Source organism: Monodon monoceros, unplaced genomic scaffold (genome assembly GCF_005190385.1).
Source record: "Monodon monoceros isolate NGI ecotype Baffin Bay Population unplaced genomic scaffold, NGI_Narwhal_1 Super_Scaffold_17, whole genome shotgun sequence".
In the NCBI taxonomy this organism is placed as follows: Eukaryota; Metazoa; Chordata; class Mammalia; order Artiodactyla; family Monodontidae; genus Monodon; species Monodon monoceros.
In genome coordinates this window covers 16246097-16273825 of record NW_021703773.1, presented here as the reverse complement: position 1 = coordinate 16273825, position 27729 = coordinate 16246097, and the positions used below count along the sequence as shown (strand labels likewise).

The 27729-nt window shown below is 35.3% G+C and overlaps 1 protein-coding gene across 1 annotated transcript in view; it reads right to left on the bottom strand.

Annotated features, from left to right (window-relative positions):
• Positions 1–1105: 1105 nt before the first annotated feature.
• The window catches only part of TUSC3 (tumor suppressor candidate 3), a 181694-nt gene continuing 155070 nt past the window's right edge, over positions 1106–27729 (bottom strand). Inside the window, exons 8-10 of the mRNA XM_029226695.1 lie at positions 18251–18325; positions 14621–14711; positions 1106–1575 (exon numbers count right to left, since the gene is read on the bottom strand). Of these exons, the coding sequence (XP_029082528.1) occupies positions 1560–1575; positions 14621–14711; positions 18251–18325 (182 nt within the window). The 3' untranslated portion in view covers positions 1106–1559. The remainder of the gene's footprint in view (positions 1576–14620; positions 14712–18250; positions 18326–27729) is intronic.

The following is a 27729-nucleotide window of genomic DNA, read 5'->3' as shown; positions in this document are numbered from 1 at the left end:
CTGGGATTTAACTTCATATACCCTTGCAGCTTTTATATTTCCCATTCTTTGCTGAAGTTCATAGATACAAAACGGGTAGGGTCACTGGATATACACGTGGGTCCTGGTTTGAGACTACATAGGTGGAACTCTCAACTAACAAAGTTCACCATGGTTATTACTAAGATCTTAATGAAAATTAGATAACAAAGCCTAAAAAAAAAGTTTATTGAGCTGACTAAATAACTGTGTTTCTAAATCCCTCTTTAGGAAGCACCACAGAAAATAGAAATTCAGGTTTGAGAGTTTGAAAGCCCAGTTACAAGCTCTGTTTTTTCTTTGTGGCTTTCAGCTTCCAGTACTTAAATAAGTCAGATAAAATTTACATTTCCTGTCTAAATTCCTGTCTAATTTACAGGGTTGATGTGAAGAAAAAAAATACCGTAACATATGGGAAAGTGCTTTATAAACTAAAATGCAATATACAAACATAATAATGGTTACACTCCTATATTTGATTTTCAAGAAAGCATCATTGAGTCCCTCATATTAGGATAACTAATCTATATCTAGGTCTGGGAATAAGGTTTTGATGGCATGCTTCTTCCATATAACACAAGGGCAAAATGTCCATAGTGGGTTAGTTTTGTGGTTTTAAGTCTGGATTCTTGGGTGACACTTCTAAAGTTGGAGAAGAATTAATTCCTAGTTGTGGTGTGTTGCTTTCGTTGCCTGATGCCTTGAGGCATGTTGATTTAGTCATGTTGGCTTTACATTTTTATTCTGGGAAGGACCTCCATGTCCCAGGGTAGGTATCTGAGTAGTATTCATCCAGCTCCCTGTCCTACTTCCTTTACCTAATTATGATGAATAAGAACAAAACGCGGGCTTCCCTGGTGGCGCAGTGGTTGGGAGTCCGCCTGCCGATGCAGGGGACGCGGGTTCGTGCCCCGGTCCGGGGGGATCCCACGTGCCGCGGAGCAGCTGGGCCCGAGAGCCATGGCCGCTGAGCCTGCGCGTCTGGAGCCTGTGCTCCGCAACGGGAGATGCTACGGCACTGAGAGGCCCACGTACTGCAAACAAAACAAAACAAAAAACAAAACAAAAAAGAACAAAACGCTATTTGTAACCATACATGTCCTTTATACTGAAACTGCAGAAAGTATAATTTTTCAGTACATGACATATTTTCATGCATACATCTATGTCTGTGCAATCCCAAGAATTAAGATACATTTCGTAGTTTTCCTTTACTAACATTGTGGTTTTCTTTCCTAGTGAGTGAACAGTTTAAAAGCATGAATTCATAACTGCATTGTCATTTATTTCAACCTCTTGCATACAGTGAATATAATGTGCTTGAAAAACACTTCGATGATGCCTTTGTTCTTTCCATATTAAATTTAACCATCCATGTCTATGAATTAAGTTTACTAGGAAAACTCACGTTTAAAAAAATTGTACAGGAAACAGCTGGATTATCACAATCAGCAAGGAAATGAACTCAAGAATTTGAACTAGTATGTCAGGAACACTTTGTCTTCATGGTAAACATTCCTTTATGCAAATCCCACTCGGCTTCATTTAATTAAAAAGCTGAAAAAGAAAGAAAATTCTGGGCTGAAAATAAAGAAAACACCAAGTGCTTTTTATCCCATTCTAAATTAGTACATGTAAATATAAAATAAAAATGTCACAGTTACATTATTTCACCTCATTCTAATTTTTATATCAGGGCAATTTCTCTGAACTAGTTCCTGTAATGGGATCAGGCTTGTGGTAAGAATAGGTCAGGGGTGGAAGCAGTTGTTCATAAGAACTTGAACTTGTGGTGTTTAAGTTTGAGTAACTTCTTTTTTTTTAAATAGTTGATTAACAATGTTGTGTTAGTTTCAGGTGTACAGCAAGGTGGTTCAATTACATATATAGCTATCTCTTCTTTTTCGAATTCTTTTCCCATTTAGGTTATTACAGAATATTGAGCAGAGTTCCCTGTGCTATACAGTAGATCCTTGTTGGTTATCTATTTTAAATATAGCAGTGTGTACATGTCAATCCTAATCTCCCAATGGGTAACTTCTGTGAGCCGTTCTCATTGTTAGCTAGACCATTGGTTAAATCGGCATTTAAACTGACAATGTAGGGGAACAAAAGGGAATGGATTGAAACACATATTTGGAATGGGCCGTTTCAACGTCCTAAACAAAATATTTTTTTCTGGTTATTTAATTTATAATGCATTTCTTAAAATAACTAAAGACTTTTGAGGATTTTATAGTTTCATTATATTGAACAGCCAAAAAAGAATATATTACAAATCATAATAAAAATATCATCAGATTCTGATGAAACAACACAAGTATGTATTTCTGTATGTACATATAGAAACACAAGTAAAAAGTAACTATTTTTCCTTTCTTAACTTCCCTAAGCAAAACTTTAACCTATGAAAAGAAATTTATTTAAGTTTGTAAAATCGTGAGTCAATTTAAATAACATTCTTCAAGCTTTTGTTGGTTATTTGTACCTTTCTGCTAACAGGTAGCAACTTTTTCTTCTAAAGTCTTGACAACATAACTTTAGGACAACCAGAGATAAACCAATTCTTAACTAAATATTAAAAAAATATATTAATGGTTACTATAGTTGAAAAGCCATGTAGTTGGGAAAAAGTTCAAACTAGTAAGTTTAATACTTGAACATTTAAATTATAATATCCTAGGCATACGTTACTTCATCTTTCTGAACCTCGGTTTCCTCATTAGTGAAAAGAACGGTTGTTTTGGATGATTTCTAAAGTTCTTTCCAGTGCTAATATTTTATAATCCTGGTGATACTATATGCTAAAATTAAATATATGTATTATAAAACATTACATGAAACATTTAAACATATTTTAAATATATGTTATCTATAATGGTTTACATTATATAATAAAGTAATTATGCAATACAAACTAAACTTTTTATTACTCTGTATCTGTTTCTGAGGAATTACTAAATTACAAGACAGAAATCATTGTGCTGATATCTAGGTGCAACTAGACATTGCTTCTAGTTTTTGAGATAACAAGTTATGACTTAAGTACTGCAAGGGTAACCAATGCCATGAAGAGTCAGAAGTAAAATTCCTCAGAACATTAAGATACAGATGCTGTTCAATCCACATAATCCTTAACAACACTGATGGCAAAGCAGGTATATATGTCATGTGTAGATGAACACTTCGGCTTTCTCTGTCCTCAGTTAAAAGACTGCCCTGAAGATAAAGCTGACTGAAGAATAAGGGTTAATGAAAAAAGAAAACCTGATCACAAAATATTTAAAACTATAAGTTGAAAAACTTATAACTTAAAAGAAACCTGAGAATTTATAGTTTCCTTTTTTTTTGTGAAAAATAGTCCGTACATTTCCAGCGATGGAATACTAAAGATCACCTTTTAGCACTGCTAAAAGTATTACCATCATAAAAGCAAGAATAGTAATATGACCTTTATGGTCATTTTATACTTGCTAAGTTTCTGGTGCTGGAAAGGTTAAAAAGGTTCTACAACTTTTTATATGTTGCTACATTCACAGGGTAAAAGGAACTTTGTATTTTCTTAATATTGAAATAGACTGAGAATCCTTAGTTACCAAGGTATCTGTTTACGCCAGGGTTTTTTCCAAACTGAAATATTTTTAGAAAACTGTTAAAGTAATCTTTTTTTATATATTATTATGAAATGAGAAATATATATTTAATTTTGAACTAATCATTCTATTAATTGCACTAAAATAAAAGTTTAATCTAGCAGAGTACTACCTAATTTATATTTAAAATAATCTTTTTCATAAAGAGTTATAAGCATTTGTTCAAGACACTGGAAATAGCTGAGGCACAAAAGTGTCAAATATTTTGTTAAAATGTTTCTTAGAAAAGTATGAACTATTATTCTCCAGGTAATCATTCAATAGTTCATGTTTGGTTTTATTTTTTTATTATATAAATGTCCAAGTTGTATTCCAGTATGAATGTTTTATACTGATTTCATCACTCAAGAAATAAGTTCCCTCATTTCTATGTATCAGGGTCTGACATACTTTTTGCTCTTCTCACATTTACCTGTCTAATGTTGATGTATCATCTAATGGTTCTCATAGATTCATGCTTCTAATACTGTTTGGATATTAACTTTCCTAATAAGGCTTATTATAAAACATACAATCCTTTTGTATCATACTTAAAAACGGTTGAATGCTAAAAACTGAATATATTCCTCTTATTTGGAATGTATTTTTTCAGTGTTGCAGTCTGTTTCCTCAGAGGGAGAAGCTGCCTTGGGTACCACAATCAACTTCTGTCTGGACTTCTGTCCACCTGCTGTCATGAATGAATCTCATGACAATTCATGGTAGTCTATACATGGTAGTCTATACAGTCTATAACGCTGACTACCGTGGCTGGCTTATTCTCAAGTGAATACATGCCTGGTCAACCCTAACTCAGGTAGCAGTATAAGATGGATGCTACTTGGCAAGGGTATTGACGTGTACCCAGGAAGAATAGGTAGAGGCCAGGACCAGCAAATATGCCCCAGAAGCTCCCCTTCTCCTAGGCTAAAGGGATGCAAGTATTCCCTTCTAGTGTGTAACTTTATTATTACTTAAAGTACATCAGGGATGCCGAGGGGCCTTGTATATACAAAGTCAAAGCATTTCTCCCTTTAAATCTGGCTCTCTGCTAATGCTCCCTCACAATAGCAAATATTCAGGATTTAGATAAAAATGCAGTCCCTGACTTGCTGGGGAGTGATATTCCAAAAGTTCATAAACAAGCTTATTATTTGAAATCAAGTTTTTCTAGAGAAAGATTATTTAAAGTAGTAACTATTTCCTCAAATTCAGGGCCCCCAGAAGTCAGCTTCAGTCAGTATTCAACAGCACTTACTGATCATCTACTGTGTAGAAGAATATTATGAATAGAAGGGTGTTGCAAGAAAAGGAATGATTGAAAGTCATGGCCGTTACGTTTCTTCTCTAGAGGAGAGAGACCTGGATACAATAAAGTATAACACAGTGACGCACTTGATAAGATGGCAAAGAACAATTTAAACAAGCAAACAAAGGAAAAAACTGGGAACAAGTGAAATGAAGGGATAACAACCTAAGCGAAAGGAGCTGATGGAGGAAAGGCAAATTATGAGAACAGATTCCATGTGCGCCTTACGGCTAAACCAGGAGTCAGCACACTGTGAATAAACCATGCGGGCCGTAGGTCTCTCTCGGAACTACTAAACTAAGCTGCTCTAGGGCAAAAGCAGCCTAAGACGAGGCATAAACAAATGAATCTGGCTGTGTGCCAATAAAACTCTATTCATGGACACTGACATGGACATTGTCACATCACAATATTCCCTTTTTTCCAGTGATTTAAACCTTTCTTAGTTTACATGGCACACAAAAATTGGCAGTGGGCTAGATTTGGCCCAAAGGCAGTAGTTGCTAACCCTGCTCTAAACCACAAGGTACAGTGAAGACTGTGCTGTAAGATGAAACAGGTGGAACCAAACTTTAATATAACCCTTCCCTACATTCAAAATGTATACAAGTCAAACTGCTGACATCCCAACTTGAGTGCTGGGATTATAAAAAATTTTATTCAGTTTCTTGATATTTTCTAGAAGGAACATGTATTAACTTTTCCTTCTTTCTGGTTAGCCATCAATGGATTTTGATGAAGCAGCAGCATAATGTGTGCATATCTTAAAAGATTCTGCATTATTCTTGAGTAAGTGATGGCTTATCGATGATACGGCTAAACACGGAGATAAATTAGGAGGCTGGGTGATATTCTGAAAAAGATACTAGGTATATAAATTAAGACAGCAGCAGTGGGAATAGCAAGTGTTGGAGACCAAACCGACTCCAAGGTTTCTATCTTGTATGATTGAGAATAACAGTGTTGTAGGGAAAATGGGCAGGGCAGGAGACACAGGTTTGGAGCAGAGAAGAGCTTGGCTTTGGGGTTGAGGGTGAGGTGTTAATGTGGTATTAAGGTCTGTTTCTAGATCTCAGGAGAAAGATCAGGATTTAACATGTATATTGGGGAGTGAGAAGTAATCTAAAAGGAAAAAGGAAGGTCCAAGCGTGCTATGTTACAAAATCCAGGGCATAGCCTGTCCAAGAGGAGCTAGTTAACTAAAGTCCTAGAAAGGTTACACGGGTTGCAGAATGAGAAGAGATATCTGGATTTGGTTATTGGGTGGCTACTGGAGACCCATATGACATGTAATATGTAATATTTGTTCCTTTTCTCTTCCTGTGAAATATCTGAACAGGCACCAAATAGTGGTTTGCATTTTGTTTTGACTTCTCTTAATTAATTTACCTGTTCCCCAGTGTTTTAAAAAACCAGAATGTATGCGGTGCTCTTGAATGAATGAATTCTGTCCAGCTGGGAGCAGGTTAAGTTCTCTACCAAGATCTTCAGCTGGACAGAATTTTCTTGTCTAATGTTCTCACTTCCTGTTCTCAAACTGGGAAAGAAGTCAGACCTCATGGTTACGTAATGGCACTTGGTCGCACAGAAATCACTTGTGTGGATAAGGGGCAGCTGCTCTGATTTCATCTTGGAGCCAAAGAAGTGAGCTCACTCCTGTTCCCCTGGCCTTGTAGCTAGTAGAACTTAATGAGTCACTGTTCTCAGGATTTTCTAACCTTTATATTCACAAGTGTTCTAAGGGGATGCGAGGGAGAAGTAGTTATGGCTGTCAGCCAGGCCTCTTCAGCCAAAAGCCCTGGGGCTCTCTTCTTTGTAACAGAAAATTACCAAATCCAGAAAAGTCTTCAGGTCTGAAGTACACGACCTAAAATAAAGCCCTAAAGAAATTCAGGACTTTATTAGGAGTTGGGAAAGGGATCTTTGGGAATGGAAACCTTTCTATTGATATACCTACAGTTACACCCCGTGAGAGCTGTCAAGTTGAACGACTGCTGAGGCCTCTTCTCTACAGCCTACACCGCAGGGCACTTTGGAAGAGTGTGGATAACATTGTTATTATAACTAGGTGTGGTCAGAGACTTGGATGCTAGGTCTGGGGGGAAAAGACCAATAAAGCTAGTATGTGGAGTAAGGTGGGGGGACACGTGAACAACAGAACTTCTAGATCACAGGAGCTTCCTACTCTTTCCCTCCTTTCGGGGGTTGCTGAGTGGTGGAGTTTCTGCCGGCGTAAGAAAGTTGTGTTTGCACAATGGAAATAACCCTCTAGAGCTTCCTTTGCTGTGTGTGTCTCTGCTCAGACCATGTGTTCTGAGGTTTGAGGGACTGCAGTGCGAAATCAAAAAACCTGGACTCTGAGTGTTCTATAAAAATCACTTTGGATTTATATGCAGGTTCCTGGTATCTATTTCTGCAATATCAAATATTGATTAAAAAATCAGTCCGTGTTTAGAAGACTTGTATTTTCTTATTCTGGATATTAAAGCTTATATTGTTTGTTAGTGGAAAAGGCATTTGACTATACTTTTCCTCAGCAGAATTAAACATATTTCTGTCAACTGTTCTGCTTTCCTCCCTCAAGTAATAAAACAGAAGTAGCCAAATCGAATTAAATTTTGTTTGAAGTGGTGGGCATACGCATGCATATGAATATTATTGTTTAAAAAAACATACTGTGTTTGTCAGTGGTTAAGTCCATGGGTCAAAGTCTATTGCTGGAAAACTTCATCTGAGGGCTTGTCCCTGTAGCAGCTAAGCACAGCAGCGTAAGGCTGGGACACGAGCTCTCATAGTTCTAAGTTATCTTGCATTTGTAAAACAATAGTTGGCCACAACTTGTCTTACTTATGAGATAAATATTATGGTTGTTATCCGAAAGATGAGGAAAACTGAGGCTCAGAGAAGATGAAAACACTTGCCTGCGGTTACAGTTTTAAAGTGCCATGGTCCAAATCACATCTTCTCACTCAAAGTCCAGATCACTTTCCAATACACCACAGTGAAATACAACAATATGGAGAAAATAGTCCTTAAGATTCGATTTCCATTTGTACAATAGTATTACAAAGATTTAGCACTGTATTCTTTATGTAGATAAGATAGGACACACACAGAAGTGCCGCTATAGCACTCCAGCTCTTCTCTGAACCACCTCTAAGTCTTTGGTCCTTTACGTCATTCTTCAAAGCTGGAACTCAGCATCAGAAAGGCAATCCCAGTGAAATTCTTATCAATGATACATATTGTGGATTGATCACCACACCATTTCTGTGTTTTATTTTTGTACGGCTCAAGATTGTGTTTTATATTTTCCCTACAAATGAAAGATCTACATCTAAGTAAGATGTAGAAAGGAAAGTGATATTGTTACATAGTGTACGTCCTGGGATTTTTTGCCTTGCTGTGCTTGTTCACTAGCATACTTTTCTCAAAATTCATTAGGAATATCTTTCATGTCTACCTATTATTCTGTACTTTCCCTTACTGAATGTCAATCCTTTTTTTGGTTATTCATCATCTCTCAAAGTAACCAAAGCCATCATGAATTATAAGTATCTTGTTAAGACAATGGAGTAGTTTCTATGTCCATTGTAAGCTTAATTAATACACATTTTTATATTTACTTTTGATGCCAGCCAGCTCAGGATCATTTTGAGGTTGCAATAAGTATCTTTAGAGCCCAGGTGTCTGGAATAATGTTTACACACTCCACACACCCCTCTGGGTGTGTGGAACAACCTGACAACTCCATGGCGTATCATGTGATGTGAATTCCACCTTCTGGAGTTGTGCACTATGGCAAACCAATACTCTCCTCTCCATTATGTTTCTATCTTAATGGTTCCTGTTGCAGTTAGGTAAGGAATAAATACAAAATGTTTTTGAATAAACATATTCAATTAACAAGTATATGATGAGCACCTACTATGTGCACAACACTTTGGAGATATAAAAAAGGCATTTCCAAGGACCTTCTCTAAAATACCTTACGATACTCTAGAATGAAAAGAACTGCAACACACAAAAGTTACATATGAATACTTAATGAAAAATGAAATGTGGTAAGGTGCTACTGAATAACCAAGTGCTGAAATGGCTAGTACAGGCAAGAGGTAGGTTAAGTAATTACTTCTGAGAACCCACTACCTTTCAGGCACTACAAATTGATTATATAATTTATCCCCTCAAAATTCTCAGATAGGTATTACTTATTATGCCAAGTTTACAGATGAAGAAACAAACTTAACAAAGCTGTTATCCAGCCCCATAAAAACACTACTTTTAGAGGTGATGAAAAATGAGACTCAAAAGTTAAGTAACTCCAAGTCCCAAAGTTCGTGAAGAGAGAATGGAAGATTCAAACTTGGATCCGTGTGACTGCAGAGCCAGAGTTCTTATAACATACAAAATTATATACTGAATTTGAACTCAGATCTTGTGATTCTAAACATTATTTTTCCATTATACCATACCTCTCAAAGACAACCAAAGATTCGTAAACAGGAAACAAAATGATAGAACTACTAGAGAATGTTTCATGCTGTTTTCCTACTAAAACAGACTTGATATGTCAAATAGTTTTATAGAAATTTTTTGAAGAAAACTTTGAATCAGTGTGTCAGTGGAAAGCAGTGGGAAAGTAATTACCCATAATGGAAGACTCTCATGTATGACCACTAGCATTTTACTCTTCTTAGAAAATGGAATAAGCCCTAAAGTTAACCTTTATTTAATACACAAGATGAATTCAGTGCTATCACTGGAATAAAATTCCTTCTTTTTCTGAACTATGGCTCAGATGGTAATTACATCAAATTCTTAATAATCTTTGATATTTCACTGATAATTTCAAGGGTTTCTAGAGACCAATTAAGTTCATCAAAAGGTTCAGGGAAAATCTGTTCTTCATCAACTGAATCATGCAAATAAAAAACAACAGTTGCCAATCCCAAACTCCCTAACAACAACAACAAAAAGACAAAAAATAATTGTAAATCACTATATTGTACACCTGTAACTTACATTGTACATCAACTACACATCAAAAAGAAAGAGAAAAAAAAATCTCAAAACAACAACAAAAAACCCCAAAACAACAGTTGCTTAATCTTTAGCGTAAAAAAATCCTGCTTAGGAAAAATTAAATATAAATGTGTAAAATCTTTATATCAGAACTAATGAGAATTAGCATCAAAGAGTTATTGAGTAATTAATACTATGTGCCATTTACTAAGTACCAGGCAATGTGCTAAGTGATTTACATCATATAATCTTTACAAATGTCAAAGTATGTAAACATTTCCCATTTACAAATGAGAAAACCAAGGTTTAGAAAAGTTACTTAACTTTCCCAAAGTCACTGAGCTAGTAACAGGTAGATCAGGGATTTAAATGAGGGAAGTTTGCTTATTGAAACTTAAAGATGATCTGGGAGAATTTAGTGATGGCATGAAACATGTTGATACTGTGGGGAAAAAACCCTTAAGACTAAAATGTGGGGAAGATTTAAGGAAATAGAGTAAACATGTAACAGACTTTTATCCCTTTCAGCAAGTATATAGACCAAAAACAAAAAAAAAAATAGCAGTGTGAAGTACTCAGAAAATAGGAAGCGCATGAATGTTTAAGGTTTTGTGAGGTTTAAAATTAAAATAAAAATGAAAAGCAAAAAGATCATTCCTTATAGAAGAAATTAAAGGTTGCATATCAGACAATTCAAAATTGTGAGGAAATAAAAAATTAGTTTTAAAATAATTCTGGACATAGTTCTGTGCATCAGAGGCATTTCTTGGTACAAAAGTTATAATTCACAAACCTAAAACACAGATACCAAAGGCTGGGGCATTACACCCAGGAGAGTACTTTGGCATTGGAGCCAAAGCCCCTGGCTAAAGGTGTTTTTCAGTTAGTAGATGGTGTTATGTTCAAATATGCATTTTCAGTAAAGGACATCTCTTGTCTTATCCAAAGTACTGGTATCATCTAAAGTAGGCAGAAGTGGGAGGTTTTTCCATTCTTTTTGAAGAAAACTGTTTATTTGTCCTGGCAGCTCATCTCAAAGTCAAGGAAATGGTCTTGGTTGAGAAAGTTATTATTATTATTTTTTTTGCAAGCCTACTTCAATGTATGTCTGGCACAAAGGATTGGATTGATTTAGCTCTTGGTCACCAGGGTTTATGATTCATTATACTAGGCACTAGCTCTCATTGAAGATGGGCATCCACAATGTCTTTTCAGAAGTACCCAGGCCAAGACATACCTCTGGAATATGGAATACCTTTCCTCTTGCTATAACGATGGTGTCGAGTATCTCATTTTCTCATTCCCTACAAACTACTTTTATCCGATAGGAGCAAGATTTGGTTTGTTTTTTTATTTATCAAATACTATAATGCTGGTGCCACAGACACGTGCTTCTGGGAATGCAAAGTGCTCCTTCAGAATGTGGTACTATGTTCATAACTGACCAAGCCTCTCCCATAGGATAATTCAGTGGGAAATCGTCTCTTTTTATTTTTTTATTAACATGTCATCTTTCAACTATTCCCAGAATTATTTCTCTTGTCCTTTCTTTCATTTATTCCCTCTCTCACTCTGGCTTTTGCTATCACCTTTGCTTTCTCTCCAGTGAACTAGTTGGACAGAAACTGTTTTCACTATACTGCCAGGTTTTTAGAACTTAGCTGAGGATTTATCCAAATCTCTGGTGTATATACTCTCTCCAGTCCTTTTGGCAACACTTGCTCTTGATGTTAATCATCTATTTATTATCATAATCATTCGCAAGAGAACTGATAAAATTTCTGAGAAAAAACCTTATTCTGAAGGAAAATGATGCAGTGGATTAAAAACAAACCCCAAAGCAATACCTACCATTACTAAAGTAACTCTGGCATATATGCACGTGTTAGACTAATAAGAGAATAAAGCTTTTCAGATGCAAAGTTGGTATTTTTTCTCATAATGCTCCCCTCTACCATATTTTGTTAGCTCAGAGGGATGCTGTAAATGTAATGAAGGGAACACATATAACCTATTCTATCAACCTGACAAGGCAAGAGAATTTGATGATGAATGATTGGAGAGCTATGAAGTAGGAGGGCTAGAAGGATTTATGGAAGCTTGATGAACAATGCATCACTATATCCATGGAAAAGGTAGAATGCAGGAAAGCAGATACAAACAGAAGTTCTTAAGAGGCTGAAGAGAAATATTAGAAAGCTTTGAAGGGATATGGGAAGAGATGAATAAACTAAGAGAATGATTTAAAGTGGGCCGTGGAAGAGCTGGAACAGCGCAGCAAACAGTGGAGTCTGCAAGAGTGGAGGCCAAAGCCAGGATCCTGCCTTCACGTCTCTGTAATGACATGTCACAGTCTTTCAGTGCACTGGGTTTCCCAGGCTTTTTTGCTGAGCTCTGTTCTGAGTCTGTTTCTTGGCAGCTCCTCTTAGGGGTTTTCATCTAAACTATGTCAAATTTCATATTCACAAACCACTCTTGGGCGTGATTTCCATCTGACTCCTTACATCTCCACTTCCAGCCCCGTGAGGCCAGCTAACGGCAAGCCCAGTCCTTGTTTAGCCTGGTGGGCCCTTGGAAAGGGAGTGTGACTGTGACACAATAAGAATGGTTGATGCCACACTCATAAAGAAATAAGCATATACTCTGGTTCAGAAATGCTCACTATGAATATCTAGGGTGAGGCCTGGAATATGTATTTTGAAAAGCTTCCCAGGTGATTTACATGTCCACTCCTGGTAAAGAATCAGAGGATTACAGATTTATACTACTAAATGACAATTACTTTTTGGGAAAAAAGGACAAACTTAAACTCTTCATATCATAACAAAATAGTTCTGTCAAATGTAACATTATTCTATGGAACGAGAAAAACAACTTTTCTCTACTTGTTCTAACATAGCAATATAATGACTAGGAAAATATAGATAGGGGATGATATTCTTGTTAGATTTTGATGCTCTGATGTATAAGGAAAGCTGGAATTTGCTCTTTACCTTCCCCTATTTTCTGACCGTCAACTAAATGGGTTTTAAGAATCGCACAGCATTCCTTACTATACTTCACCTTTTATTAAAGTAGACACCTTTTATGGACACTGTAAATGCTGTAGGTTGAAATGAGTTAATTTAACTGTTTTTGACACCCTGAATAAAAACTTAAGAAAAATAGAAATACTCTTCTACAAATTCCATCAACAGAAAACATGCAAGTCAAACTAAGACTCCAGTCATACAGAACCGTGATTCTCAATCGTAGGGCAGGGGGGAAAAAGAACATAAACTTCATCTTTCCTGGGCGTTACTTAATCTGAGATTTATTAGTCTGACTTCACATTTTCAAAACCAAAATTAGATAGCCAATGTCAAGAATAAAATCAAGAAACTGGAGGCTTTAATTGCCTTTCTTATTACTCTTCTTGCCCTCAGAACTAATGTTTTTTAAAAATTCACTTACGCTGCAGGCAGGATTAAAGGTAGATGGCCTCACAGCTCAGATCTGATACTCACATTTCTTCCACTCCTTTAGTACATTTATTTTTAATGGGTGTGAGAAGAAGAGATTGGAAATGTGCCTCTGTCTGTATGAGAAAACAGAGAGGTAGGGCTGAAGCATCTTACTCTTCATTGTAAGCCCATAATCAGATCTCTGTCACGGGAATAGTTCTGTGCCCCAGAAAAAGCCATACATTGCTGCCATCACCTATGTAGAAACATCCTCTTAATATAACTGCTCAGTTCACATGCAAAAGGGATGTAAGGTATGAGATTTTATTTTCTATCAATATATCATTAGTTCTACTATCTCAACAGAAAAGAGTTTTCAAAATCTGAGAAAGGAAATACAGAACCTTTACTTATTAATTAGAGAGAAGGAAGGGTTATTAGAAGGACTCCCCAGAGAAAGAGAAAGTGGAATATTTATTCCTCTGAGAGAAGCTGAGGGAGGAATGTGGTCAAGAAATGAATCTGCCTAATTCATGACCTGGACAACTCTAATCTGGCACATCAGCTGTATTTTGCTTTAGTGAAAAGTATAGTTTGGTTATAATAACACCATTTTGGAATGAATTTTCAACATCTTTTCATCCCCAATTATGAAAATATGTTGGTAAAAATCTTAGGAGATATTCATTATATAACTTCCAGTGACCAGACATTATTTTATCATTTAATTTTCCCTTTCAAGTTTGCTTTTATTGGAAAAAAAGCTAAAACTTTGCAGAATTCAAAAGATGCAATTTACTGGACACTGAATGGTAGCTTTTATGAGAAAAAAATTTTGCAAATGAAGTAAAAATCATGATGGACAGGCAAACCAAGACAAGAAGAAATTTTGATAAATTCCACAAAATTTAAAACATTTTGTTATCTGTTTATGTACATATGTAATATGCATATAACATGTATCTCTAAAATAAAACTATGCTATGCTAGGCAGCAGGAACCATGCCTTATATCTCCTTCATATGGTCTATGCAGAACACATGGCAGGTGCTCAAAAACTTGCTTAACAGAGTTTAAAGTCACTTGGCAAATAAGTTAGCTACTTTATATTAATCCTTAAATATAAACCAATGAAATTCTATTTATTCTATTAGTTAAAAATGAAAACAGTCACATTAGTATAATGATATTACCTGTAAGGGTAGCCGTGGTACTTGGAACGAAATATTGAAAGTAGAAAACTGAAGAAGAAGACCACCAGGCCTAATCCCACTAGACAAATGACTAGAAAGAGACAGAAAACTCCATTGGTCTAGACACACACAACCCAAATGTTTATATTTTTTAAATGCATTCAGTTAATCACAGTATACTTACATGTAACAGTTCATGGCACACACAGGTACAACAAACCAGATAATCATTATTTTCCACATTCTTCTCAATGAAAATGTACTATTTGGGGTATGAAAACAACAAAAGTGATCTAAGTCTTCTGGTGGTTTTCTTCTCTTACAGAATTCCTACAAGTACTAAAATGCCCCCAGAGGGATCAAAACAAAACACAACAAAACATGTGATAAACCGCAAACAAGATTATCAGCCCCTGCATTGTGAAGTACTGGCTATATTAGCAGAGACATTTGCATTATTAGGATGTGCAATATAATTTTATTTTCAGATGCCATGGAATGTTTACAGAGAAATGTAATTTTAGGTTATTGGCTAGATTATTGCCTCAGTAAAAGCCTGTTCCTTACAAATAACAGTTCGTCCCAGCGCACTGAAGGCTAGGAACAAAAGCTTGGGGAGTGAGAAAATGCGAACTCTGTGACAGTCAAAGCAGGAGGAAATCCCCCTACTGTCTGTTTGTTTTACAAAGGAACACACGGTGTATTTTACAGAAGAATGTGCTTAGGCTGTGGTCTAGGTTTTCAGTGTCACTTTGTCTAAGGCAAGTTGACAACAGGGAAATTTCTTTTCCTTTCTGTTATGGTTAGGAAGATTTTACTCTAAAGTAGATGACTAATCAAATATATATAATATACATAATAAAAATGTATGCAAATACATATATTGGATTTTAATTAAATAAGATACATTGCTATTAGTAAAATAAACAAAACATAAATGCTTAAAAATCTGAGCCGATTAAATGCAGGTATGTTTAGAATAAAAGAAAACAGGTATATTTAGAGAAATAGAAATTTATTTAAATCTGTTCTGTAAATAAGTAGAAATTAGTTCTCTTAATAAGAAATAGCTAACCGTTTCTTAAGAATAAAACATTTGTGCGATACTTGTATCCTTTCGTTAGTTTCAGGGAATTCTTTAAAAACACTGAAATATCTAATATAATTAATTATAAAAGAAAGGGGAAGACAAAAGAGATTAAACACACTAAGACAGACAGAAACAAGGAAGATTAAACGGTTCTATATGCTGCTATAGTGATGAAATACGATTTTTAAATTATTCTAGCATATAAATTAGACCAGGTTTAATTACAATCCTGGAAATCAGGGAGTAGATAAGGTATGGCATTGTTGAAACATGGTCTAGAAATCTGTCAGTTTTCTTTCAACTCTGTAGGATACCATTCTCTCAGTTTTGAGAACAAATTGCGAAAAGTCCTAAGTGCTTAATAGCGTTGAGCTGCAGCCTCTGTGGCATTTCATTTCAGGTAACACTCATGAAGGTGAACTTCAAATGAATATTGGCAGAAAGCAAAGCAAAAACAGTTGCTGAATACCGCAGAAATGAAAAACACCTTTTTTTCCTTAGATTGTGGAATGTCCAAGTATGACAGACACTAGCCACTAGACATAGCAACTGTGCTTACAATAATCTTAGTAAACCCAGAATTAATGACATGATGCTTTACTTTCTACTTCCTACATTTGGCATTACCAAATACTTCTTCCTTTCCTCTGTCTTTTTCTCCAGAAGCTGAGTAAAACACTTTTTCACTCCCTTTGCCGCTTTCGGTAGCCTCATCTGATTGTGTTTGATGGGAAATAAGCCTCAAAACGTGATCAAGTAAGACAGGGTATATTACTTGATTCTATGCAGTGGAACAAAATGATGCTACTCAAGTACTCGCACGTGGGGGAGAGGACCCGAGACAGGAGTCAGTAATGACCCAACAAACCACTGCAGCCCATACGAGATAACATACTTGTGAGAAGAAAATGCTGTGACGACACAGACGCATTCTGACCTGGGCAATAATAATCACAGTACTTGTATTATATCAAAAATAAAAATCACACTGGAGTCAAAAGGGATAATTTAAAAAATATATTTCCCATTCTCCACCCCTTGTGTCTGTCTCTCGCCCCCCCACGCACACACACGCACACACACTCTCTCACACACACACACACACACACAGAGACACACAAATAAATAAACTGGCAGTGGGTGGGGGCTGGAGTGATTATTTATATATGTATAATTATAGACCTGCAATTAAAAAATTACATATTTCTTACTATTTTAATATGAAGGATACATGATAAATATATAAACACATAAGAATTTGTCCTTATAAATATTACTTGCCAGTCCCAAGAACGTCACATTCTTTATTCAAAACATAAATCATAAAATGATGTTCTGAGCAATGATTAACTAAAGAAAGTAATGCGTTCATCGCTTGTGTAGTTTCTTTCTAACAGTGTATAGATGGCATCATGGGAAAACAGAGGGTAGACTAAAGTGTCTGTTACATCCAAAACATTTCAACACTTAAGATACCTAAGAATTATATTTAGAAATCACTATGACTGATTTACATACATGTCACCATAACTAAAATTCCCATAAAAAATAAGTCTGGATTTTATTTTAAACTTCTTAATAAATAATGAGTCTTTTCCAGATGCCTGTGTTCCTCACACATACATTCTGGGTTTTAAAAAGAGTTCAGAAATGCAAAGCATATTGAGAAAAATCTTAATTATAGGTTTCTGGAAGCATAATCGTAAGCTCACATGGGGACTTTATATTAATTAAAGAAAGATCTGTGGCGGGAAATACTGAATGTAAGGCTGTCTGTCCTTTCCTAACCTCTGCTCCTCAGGGCAGAAGATTTTTCCCATGTGTTTTTTCCCTTTTCCTGCCAAAGATATGTTACTTTATAAACATGTATTCTTTTTCTACAACTCCCTTCGAGGAACAGTTCTGTCAAAGGATAAAATGTAGTCACCTTGTTAAGACATAGTGCTGGAACTTGGTAGAGTTGTAAATCTTGGAATATCAATGGAAAAGGCAAAGACACTGGAAAACATGGTATCACGAAATGCCCTCTTTCTAAATGTTGCTAAAAGGAGGTTTTGGAGGTAATCGGAAGTATAGTATTTCAGGGTACAAGACCTATGCAAAAACTTCTCTCTCTGAGTCAGTTCTTGAATGCATACCTGATTCTTGTGGCACAGGGAAACATATCATTAGCCAGTAAAACCTCTGAAGACTCTGCCCACAGAATTTTCCACCTCTTCCTGTAGGGTGGACATGACTACAGAGACTACAGCTTCAGCAGAGATGCGTCAGAGCACCCCAACCAAGGGTGAATAAGAGCTCTTCTTTATATCCATTTCCACAGAAAATCACCCAGTCCCATTTTGGAAGAAATGTATTTTCAAGTATTTGCCACACACACATCCAAGAAACAGAAAAAAGTAAGGAACACCACAACTGTCTTCAAACCAGAACATTTCTTTGGAAGTTCATTTACAAAGGACTTTTATCTATTTCCCATTTGATTTAAATGAAGCTTAAGACTAAAACAAACTTAGAAAAATACCAACACAGAGACTTACTCCGTCTTTTTCCAACATCGCCTTTGGATGTTGCCGCTTCATTTAGAAGAACCATCCCCATGGTGATAGCAGCATCTATAGTAGTTGTCAAGGAAACAGTAGAAATAGATGCAAATAAAATCTATTAATTTTTCTGGATCTGAACACAATGTGTTCTGTCCCAGAATGATTAAATTACAAACGCACACAGAGGTAAATGCAATTTATTCTCTTTATATAACATAAGATTACTGCTCTTTGTGTATTTAAATATGCCTTAATTTTTAGACTGTATAACCTGAAACTTTGAGATTTTAAAGGTCTAATTCTAAATGCCCTTAAATTCCAGAACTTTCATAGTGCATATGAATTATAAACTCTCAAAACCAATGATATTTCACATTATACATAAAGGTATACACCAGTTACAATTAGAATGACAATTTATTGGCAATCATAGAAAATTAGAATATATTCAGCATGGGTCCAACCAACCAACCTCTGTTGGACGCATAATGCATCCAAGAGAAAAAGCCACTACCAGCCCCAGGCAATACCATCTCCCTGCCCGACACACATGTATACCACTAAACTTTTAGGAAATCCACAATAACACAGTTTGAAAACCTCTGAAATTTAGATAATTACTAAGTTCTTTGTGTTTCAATCATGTCGTCATGGCCTGAAAGGACAAGGTAACAGAATGAATGTTTTGCACTAGCAGTATGTTAGTTTGTGGACTTTAAGGATTCATTATTCTTAAGGTGTTTTGGACAATTTACTGATATAAACTCCCTCGAGTCCAGAGTCATAGGAGGTTGTCAATAATGATCGAAAAATTAAAAGCTTGTATCACTCAAACGGCTGATACACAGGGAATTTCGACTGCCTAACTTAGTTCTCTGGAGCAGACTGATAGGACTGATGTAGATCCTTAATAAGGAATTAAATTAGGGTTCTCCTTTCATCTTTTTTTGCCAACACCCTTTTATATTCATGTAAAATTCTAATCTATACATTTATGTACATATTTGATCTACTGAAAATTCATAGAGTTCTGGATTATTTTAACTATCACAGAAACATTTTTTATAAATATTCAAAATATAAATGACACTTAAAAATGATTTTATATAGATAATATAAACGAAACAAATATTTCTTTTATGACACCATCTGCTCAGTAGCTTCCAGAATTCCTTTATAAAACTGGGGAAAATCACACTATTTTTATTTCTGGGGAAAACAAGTTTTAAAAATTAAATGCTTTAAAATTTTAATGAGAGTAAAGCCATATATTCAATATTCTCAGGGTAAAACAATACATGAACACCCATGTGTACATAATATATGTGTGTGTGTATTATTAGTACACATAGACATAAATATGCACTTAGCGAGATTTTATTAAGCAAATTATATTTTATTGGATATTAACTATGGTCACTCAAGTGTAACATATCCCTGTTAATATATCTTCATATGTGTTATTTTTACTACTGTCTCTCTGTAAATTGCTGCATTATTATGATGTAAACTATGTGACCTACATGCTGCTCATCTGATTGCTTTTGAACTTCGCACAAATTCAAACAATGTTGTTACAAAAGTGTAAGATTTTCATAAGAGTGTACCACGCTATTGCCTCATCTTACTGATGGGCATTTGTTTCCAAATGTTTGCTATTTCAAATACTCCTACAAAGACTGTCTTTTTACATGTACACGTGTAATATTTTTCTAGGGTCTACACCTAGAGGTAGAGTTTTTCAGAGGCTGATATGTGTATTTTCAAATTTACTAGGTATGATCATATTCTGTAAAACAAGTAGTGTTAAGAGTTTCCATTTTTCTTAACGTTGCCGAAGAAACGTTATGTTGGTATTGCTGAACTATTGATTTTATCAAATTGTTGAGTGGGGATCTGTATCAATAGTGAGTCTGAGTATCTTTTGATATGTTAATTCTTTTTTGTTTAATCTTTTGTATAGTGCTTATTTGTCCATTTTTCCATAAGCATACTTGCCTTTTCTTATTAACTTAGAAAATGCTTCACTTTTTTCTGGATATGAATTGATTGAAGTGTTGCATATAGATTCTTCTACTTGTCTTCTAAATTTTTTAGTTATGCAGAAGGTTTGCGTTTTAGTATGGTCAAAATTATTATTCTTTTATGAGCTTTGGTTATTGTTTCTTGCTTATGAAATTAATTCCTACCCCTAAGTCTTAGAAATATTCTCTATCTTTTCTTAATTGAAATATACAATATTATGTTAGTTTCAGGTATACAACGTAGTGTCTGGACATTTAAATACACTAGGAAATGACTGCCACCAGTAAATCTAGTAACTATCCCCTCCATACAAAATTACTACAATATTATCAACCATACTCCTTATGTTGTGTATTACATCCCCATGACTATTTTTAAAACTGTAAGCTTGTACCTCCTAATCTCCTTCACCTGTTTTGCCCAACCCATCACCCACCTGCCCTCTGGCAACCACCCTGTTCTCTGTATCTATGAGTCTGTTTTTGATTTGTTCTGTTTTGTTCATTTGTTTTTTAGATTCCGCATACAAATGAGATCATAAGGTATTTGTCTTTCTCTGACTTATTTCACTTAGTGTGATACTCTTCAGATCCATCCATGTTGTTGCAAATGGCAAGATTTCTTTTTATTTAATGGTTGAGTAATATGTCATTGTGTATATATACATATATATATGCACATATATATATGGTGTGTGTGTGTGTGTATACACACACATACACACACACACCATATCTTCTTTATCCATTCATCCATTGATGGTCACTTTGGTTGCTTCCATATCTTGCTTATTGTAAATAATGCTACAATGAACACAGGTGCATATATATTTCAGAATTAGTGTTTTTGTTTTCTTCAGGTAAATAAAATATCCAGAAGTAAAATTGCTGAATCATATGCTGGTTCTATTTTTAATTTTTTTGAGGCACTTCCATACTGTTTTCCATAGTGGCTGTGCCAAATTAGATTCCCACCAACAGTGCACAAGGGTTCTGTTTTCTCCACATCCTCGCCAACACTTATTTATTAACTTCTTGATGATAGCCATTCTGATGGGTGTGAGGTGGTATCTTATTGTGGATTTTATTTGCGGTTTCTTGATGATTAGCGATGTAGAGCATCTTTTCATGTGTCTGTTGGCCATCATATGTCTTCCTTAGAAAAGAGGAAGTCCTCTTCAAGTCCTCTGCCCATTTTTTAATTAGGTTGTTTGCTTTTTGATACTGAGTTGTATGAGTTCTTTGTTTATTATGATATTAACCCCTTATTGGATATGTGATTTGCAAATATCTTCTCCCATTCAGTAGGCTACCTTTTCATTTTGTTGATGGTTTTTTTCAATGTGCAAAAGATTTTTAGTTTGATGTAGTCCCACTTGTTTGCTTTTGTTTCCCTTGCCTGAGGAGACAGATCCAAAAAATTAACACTAAGACCTATGTCAAAGAGCATACTCCCTATGTTTTCTTCTAGGAGTATTATAGTTTCAGGTCTTTAATCCATTTTGAATCTATTTTTGTATATTGTGTGAAAAAGTGGTCCAGTTTCATTTTTAGCATGTAGATGTCCAGTTTTCCCAACACCATTTATTAAAGGGGTAGTCTTTTCCCCATTGTATATTCTTGCCTCCTTTGTAGATTAACTGACCATAAGTGCACAGGTTTATTTCTGGGCTCTCTGTTCCACTGATCTATGTGTCCGTTTTTGTGCTCATACCATACTGTTTTTATAATATTACCATAGCTTTTTAATATAGTTTGAAATCAGGGAGCATGATACCTCCAGCTTTGTCATTCTTTCTCAAGGTCGCTTTGGCTAATCAGGGTCTTTTGCAGTTCCATGCAAATTTTAGGATTATTTGTTCTAGTTCTGTGAAAAAATGCCATTAGTATTTTGAAAGGAATTGCATTGAATCTGTAGATTGCCTTAGATAGTATGGACTTTCTAATACATCGTTAAAGTCAGTCAGGTAATGCCATTCTTCTCCTCAGAGCACTCTAATAGCTTTCCATCTCACTCTGAGTAAAATCTAAAGACCTCAAAATGACACCAAGGCTGTACCTGATTTATATCCTGACCCACTTCCTATACTTCTCTGCCCTTGATTGCTCTGACTTATGCCCTTGGTATTCCGCCAACAAGAGGAACCCCTCTGCCTCAGGATCTTTGCAACTGCTACCCCACTGCTTGAATACTCTTTCCCCCCAATGTCCATGTAACTCACTCCCTCACTTCCTTTAGGTTTTTGCTCCAATGACATCAGAGAAGCCTCCCTTGAACTCTGTACTTTTTCCTGCTTTGTTTTTCTCTATTAACATTGTTTTTTAAAGAAATTTTAGATTCCGTATCTTTTTTATTTACTTATTGTCTCTGTCCTGTCACTACATATGTTAGCCCCCAAAGGGTAGGAACTTTGTTTTGTTCACTATCTTACCCAGTACCAACTACTCTTTGAACTACTCTTTGATGTAGATACTGGAAGATCATTATTATCCTCGGTTTACAAATAAGGAAACTGAAGCCACCAGAGAGGTCCAAATAACTTGTGCAAAGCCACAAAGCTAGTGTCTAAAAGTTGGAAACCAAAAGAACATAGAAGGAATTAAGTAAGGATGATGAGAGGGTTAGATGAAAATAATGAGGGAGAAGCAAAGGAACAAAATAGCTAATCTATTTTAACATAATGTGTAAGCATAAAATTTTATGTCAAGTGAAAATGTTCAAAAACAATATAATCTCATCTCCTTAAAAATAAATAAGAGAAATGCAGGGAAAGATAATAAAAAGTTGAAAGCAACTGTCTTGGGGTAATGAGGTTGTTGTGGGTTTTTGTTTTCTACTATTCATATTCTACATAGCAGTAGTTTGCAAACTTTTTATCTAAAGGGCCAGAAAGTAAATATTTTGGACTATGCAAGCTGTATGGTGTATTGTTACTACTCAATTCTGCTATTGTAGTGCAAAGTAATCATAGACAATACACAAATGAAAAGGTGTGGCTGTGTTCCAATAAAACTTTATTTATAAAAATAGTAGACAGGGGCTTCCCTGGTGGCGCAGTGGTTGAGAGTCCGCCTGCCAATGCAGGGGACACGGGTTCGTGCCCCGGTCCGGGAAGATCCCACATGCCGCGGAGCGGCTAGGCCCGTGAGCCATGGCTGCTGAGCCTGTGCGTCCGGAGCCTGTGCTCCGTATCGGGAGAGGCCACAACAGTGAGAGGCCTCTGTACCGCAAAGAAAAAAAAAAAAAAAAAAAAAAGACAGGCTGGATTTGGCCCTTGCTGGTCCTAGTTTGCCAACCCTTGCTATAGAGGATCTAAAAGACCATGCCAAAGATAGTATAAACTATTATGTCTGAGAGGAAGTTAGCTTTGCTCTTATGTGAAAATAAAGAAATGAAAAACTTAGTAAACCCTTGTGTTATGATCTTGAAGTAGGAATTTTAAAGCAAAGGGATTACTAGATACAGGTGTTATGTACAACTCCAAGATAAAATATTTTATTAGAAAGCAGCAGGGTCAGGAACCAAGTGTGAGTTTGTACTCAGAATGTTTCCCGCAAAAGTGAGTTTTCTAGGCTTTAACAAGGAATGAGCTGTGAACCTACTTTAAACTTGATGGCTGTAATTAAGATACATGAATTAAACTAAAATGGCTTTAAACTTGCCAACCCCTCCTCTTTTATTTAAAGATACTTTTAAACTTAAGGACTTTGAGTATTGAGAATTATTTAGCTTAAATTCTACTGTATCACTGAAAACAGTTTTGGCTAAAAGAGAGCCTACATAATACTTATCATTTCGGGGAAAAAATCACATTGGTAATATAAACATTCTTAGATAAAGGACTGATTTATAGACAGAGGAATAAGCTTGAAGATTATCTGTCAGAGTTAATGTGTAGGTCTTCCTTCTTTGGGTGGAAGGCTGAATGACTAACGAAAGGTCCTACAAATCTCTAAGAGATTCTGTGTCTGACTCTGGAATAACAGATGCTTTTCTGTCATTAAACTGATGGGTGTAACCATTTGACTATGCTTATAAAGAGTCTCAACATTAAAAGAGAATAAAAGAGATGTAAATATACACTAGATAAATTATAATGTTCCCGAGACTTTTTCTATTGCTCTGAGATTGTTAATGCCTATGCCTACACACACACACACACACACACACGCCCTTGTTCTACTTCATGTATTACTTTGCACATTTGCATTGATTAATATCATAGCAATATACACTCAACTACTGTGTACTCCCCAGTTTCTCTCTTTATCCTGTCAATCACCTTCTTACCACGAAAAAAGTCAAAATATTGATATGATCCTACATAAAACAGAAGTTGCTGTTTGTGTAAATTATATACAAAACCCAGAGGCAATGAGCATCCTACTGAACTGGTGACACATACATTTGCATTACATTATAATCCAATCTCAATTGCACATGATGTTGGGTTTACTGTTGCTCCTAGGAAGAGAATCAGGATTGTCAATTTAAAGATAAATGCAAACAAATGCTGAAAAAAGTCAGCACATCATAGAAGACTTGGTCTTCTATCTAAATCTAAAATATCAACTTGCATCCGTCACTAATTTTCTTCTACAGTATGTTTCTCCTTGGATATAACACATTAAAATAAAAGAAATATTTGCTATCATAGATTGAAAACAAATCAAGAGTAAAATCATACTCTTTCATAATAAATGGAAAACAAATATTTTTCTCATAGGAAAAGCAAATATGAACCATGTAAGAATACATGTTTTTAAATATTTTAAAACTGTTATTATTGCTAGTAAAACCTTTGCCTTTTATTTCAGAACTTTTACTTCTAATTGACACTAATCTCATGTCATCTTCTTGAGATTACAGAACTTAGAGGATATGCAGAATTAAGGGACAGGTCAGAATTTGTATACTTGACAGTAAAGCCAATCCTGGAACTCATTCATGTGTCTTGTTTCACCTAGCACATATGACGTATCTTGGTGATTGAAATTTCTTAGCAAGGTACGGGAAGATATTCATTATCCAGCCAACTAACCTTTCATCAATCTGCCCTTCACAGTTTGAGAATACTCTCTCATTTTATGTTTTTGTACCTGTTGCACCTTCCACTGGAATATTCTCGCTCACTCATTCTCCACGTGGGGAGAAACCCTTTTTCTGCTGTATCAAAACCCAGCTGAAAAGTCCGTTCAACTTCTGCAGGCATCAAGTTGCTCCTTCCAAGCACTGATTATAGGATCTGGCATACCAGATTAAAATTATTTCTCTATCAGTCTACCTTCTTGCAAACAGCAAATACCTTATATTTTCATTACATAACTAAATTAAAAATTAAAAAAATATTTTACTTGGAAAAATATAAAGGATTATATGAGTTAGTCTTAGTTCGTATATTCCTTATTAAAACGTCATAACATTTTTTTATTCCTTTTTAAAATAGTTTTCTCTCAAAGACTACTTAGGACTGTTCTCCGCCCCCCCATAAGGTACTGAAATAAAACACTACTAAAAGGGAGAAAAATCTTACTTTTACTAAATGTGAATCAGTAACCTATGATAGCAAATGAATCCATCTGTTGTTTCTTAGGTTTCTTTTCAATAAAATTTTGTATATAGCAATTGCATCTAATGATCTCGCTTACTAAATTAGGAAGAGAAAACCAAAAGGCATAAATGTTCTCTAAACAAAAAGCAACCACCTGGAATTTACCTTTTTTGTTGTTGTTGTTTAAAGAGAAAAAATATACATGCAAATTACAAAAAAATTACATGATAAGTTTAAACAATATCGGTAGACTCTGCCAAAGAAAAGTAAAATCATAAAGTATATATAAAAAAAGAAATTATTAGATACTGGCTTCTACTAAACTTTTACTGATAATTTTAATGAGTCCACTATTTTGAAAGACATTTTCTCTTTTCATAGATATCTGTAAATAAAAATAACAGGAGCGATAAGGCAACAAATAGTTACTAGTAGCAGAAAGAAAATAGGGGCTTTTAATTCTGTGTATTACTGTTAAAGCAATTATACTCCAATAAGGATGTTAAAAAAAAAATCTACATGGAAGACTTCATAATGTTTGTGAAATTTCTTTGCATCCTAAATCTCAGCTTGATGTCAGTGAGCCAGGAAATGAAACCTTGGGGAATTCCTGCCATACAATGAAATGATGGTCTCAACACACCTTTTCATTCCTTTTGCTGGGTACTCCTGATGTATTTATAGGCTGTTTGGAATAAAGTATACTGCTAAAATGCCACATCATGGATTGAAATCAGATAGAAAAGAAAAAAAAAAGTCCATATAAATAAGAACCAAAAAGTTACCTCCAGTACATATTCCCCCTTTTCTGGAGGTTCTCTTCTGTGGTTTCAGTTACCCACAGTCCGAAAACATCATATGGAGAATTCCAAAATAATTCGTAAGTTTTAAATTGAGATTTAAATGTCATTCTGAGTAGCATGATGCAATCTCACATCTTCCTGCCCTGTCCCACCCGGATGTCAATCATCCCTTTGTCCAGAGTATCCACGCTGCATTCACTACCCATTCGTCACTTAGTAGCCATCTTGTTACCAGATAAACTGTCGTGGGATCACAGTGCTTGTGTTCAAGTGACCCTTTTTACTTAATAATGGCCTCAAAGCACAAGAGTAGTGATGCTGGCAGTTTGGATATTCTCTTACTGTGCCTGATGTATAAATTAACCTTTATCATAGGTATGTATGTATAGGAAAAAATATAGTATATGTAGGGTTCGGTACTATCCACAGTTTCACGCATCCACTGGGGGTGGTCTTGGAACGTATTTCCTATGGACTTGTGGGGGGATTACTGTACTGTGTTTTAACACAAATGTGTTTTACTTCATAAATTAACTTATATAATTAAAAGATAAATTAAGAGCAAATATGGCATTACCCTTAATTTTTTTAATAAGGATGAGATGTTCCTAGAAATGTATTTGCAAATATTTTATTTTCTCACCTAAATTCCCTCTAAATGTGCAGAAAGTATTAATCTCTTATCCTATGAAAGCTGGAAAAGAGAAACCACGTAGTTAACTTATCAAGATCACAAAATTTGAGAATGGAATTGGAAATACCTACATTTAAGTAAACAATCTGAGACAGACTAGAGCAAAAAATACTCATCATAGTATCTTCTTAATTGTGAAGCCACAAAGCACATAGGTAATTAAGTAAATGCAAGGAATGGGTTACAGATATGCACAGTTCCATGAAATGCACTCAAGTATGAGAAGCCAAGGATGAAAGGAATAAAAATGTTGAGAACTGATACAGAGGAAGAAGATGGTCAATGTTGTTTGGTGAGTTTCAAAAAGATAGTGTTTAGTTCCCCTCTAATAGAAAATGGAGTCTTAAAATCTCATTTAAAGCTTCATTTCCAAGGTCAGATATTCCAAAGGTATCATTTT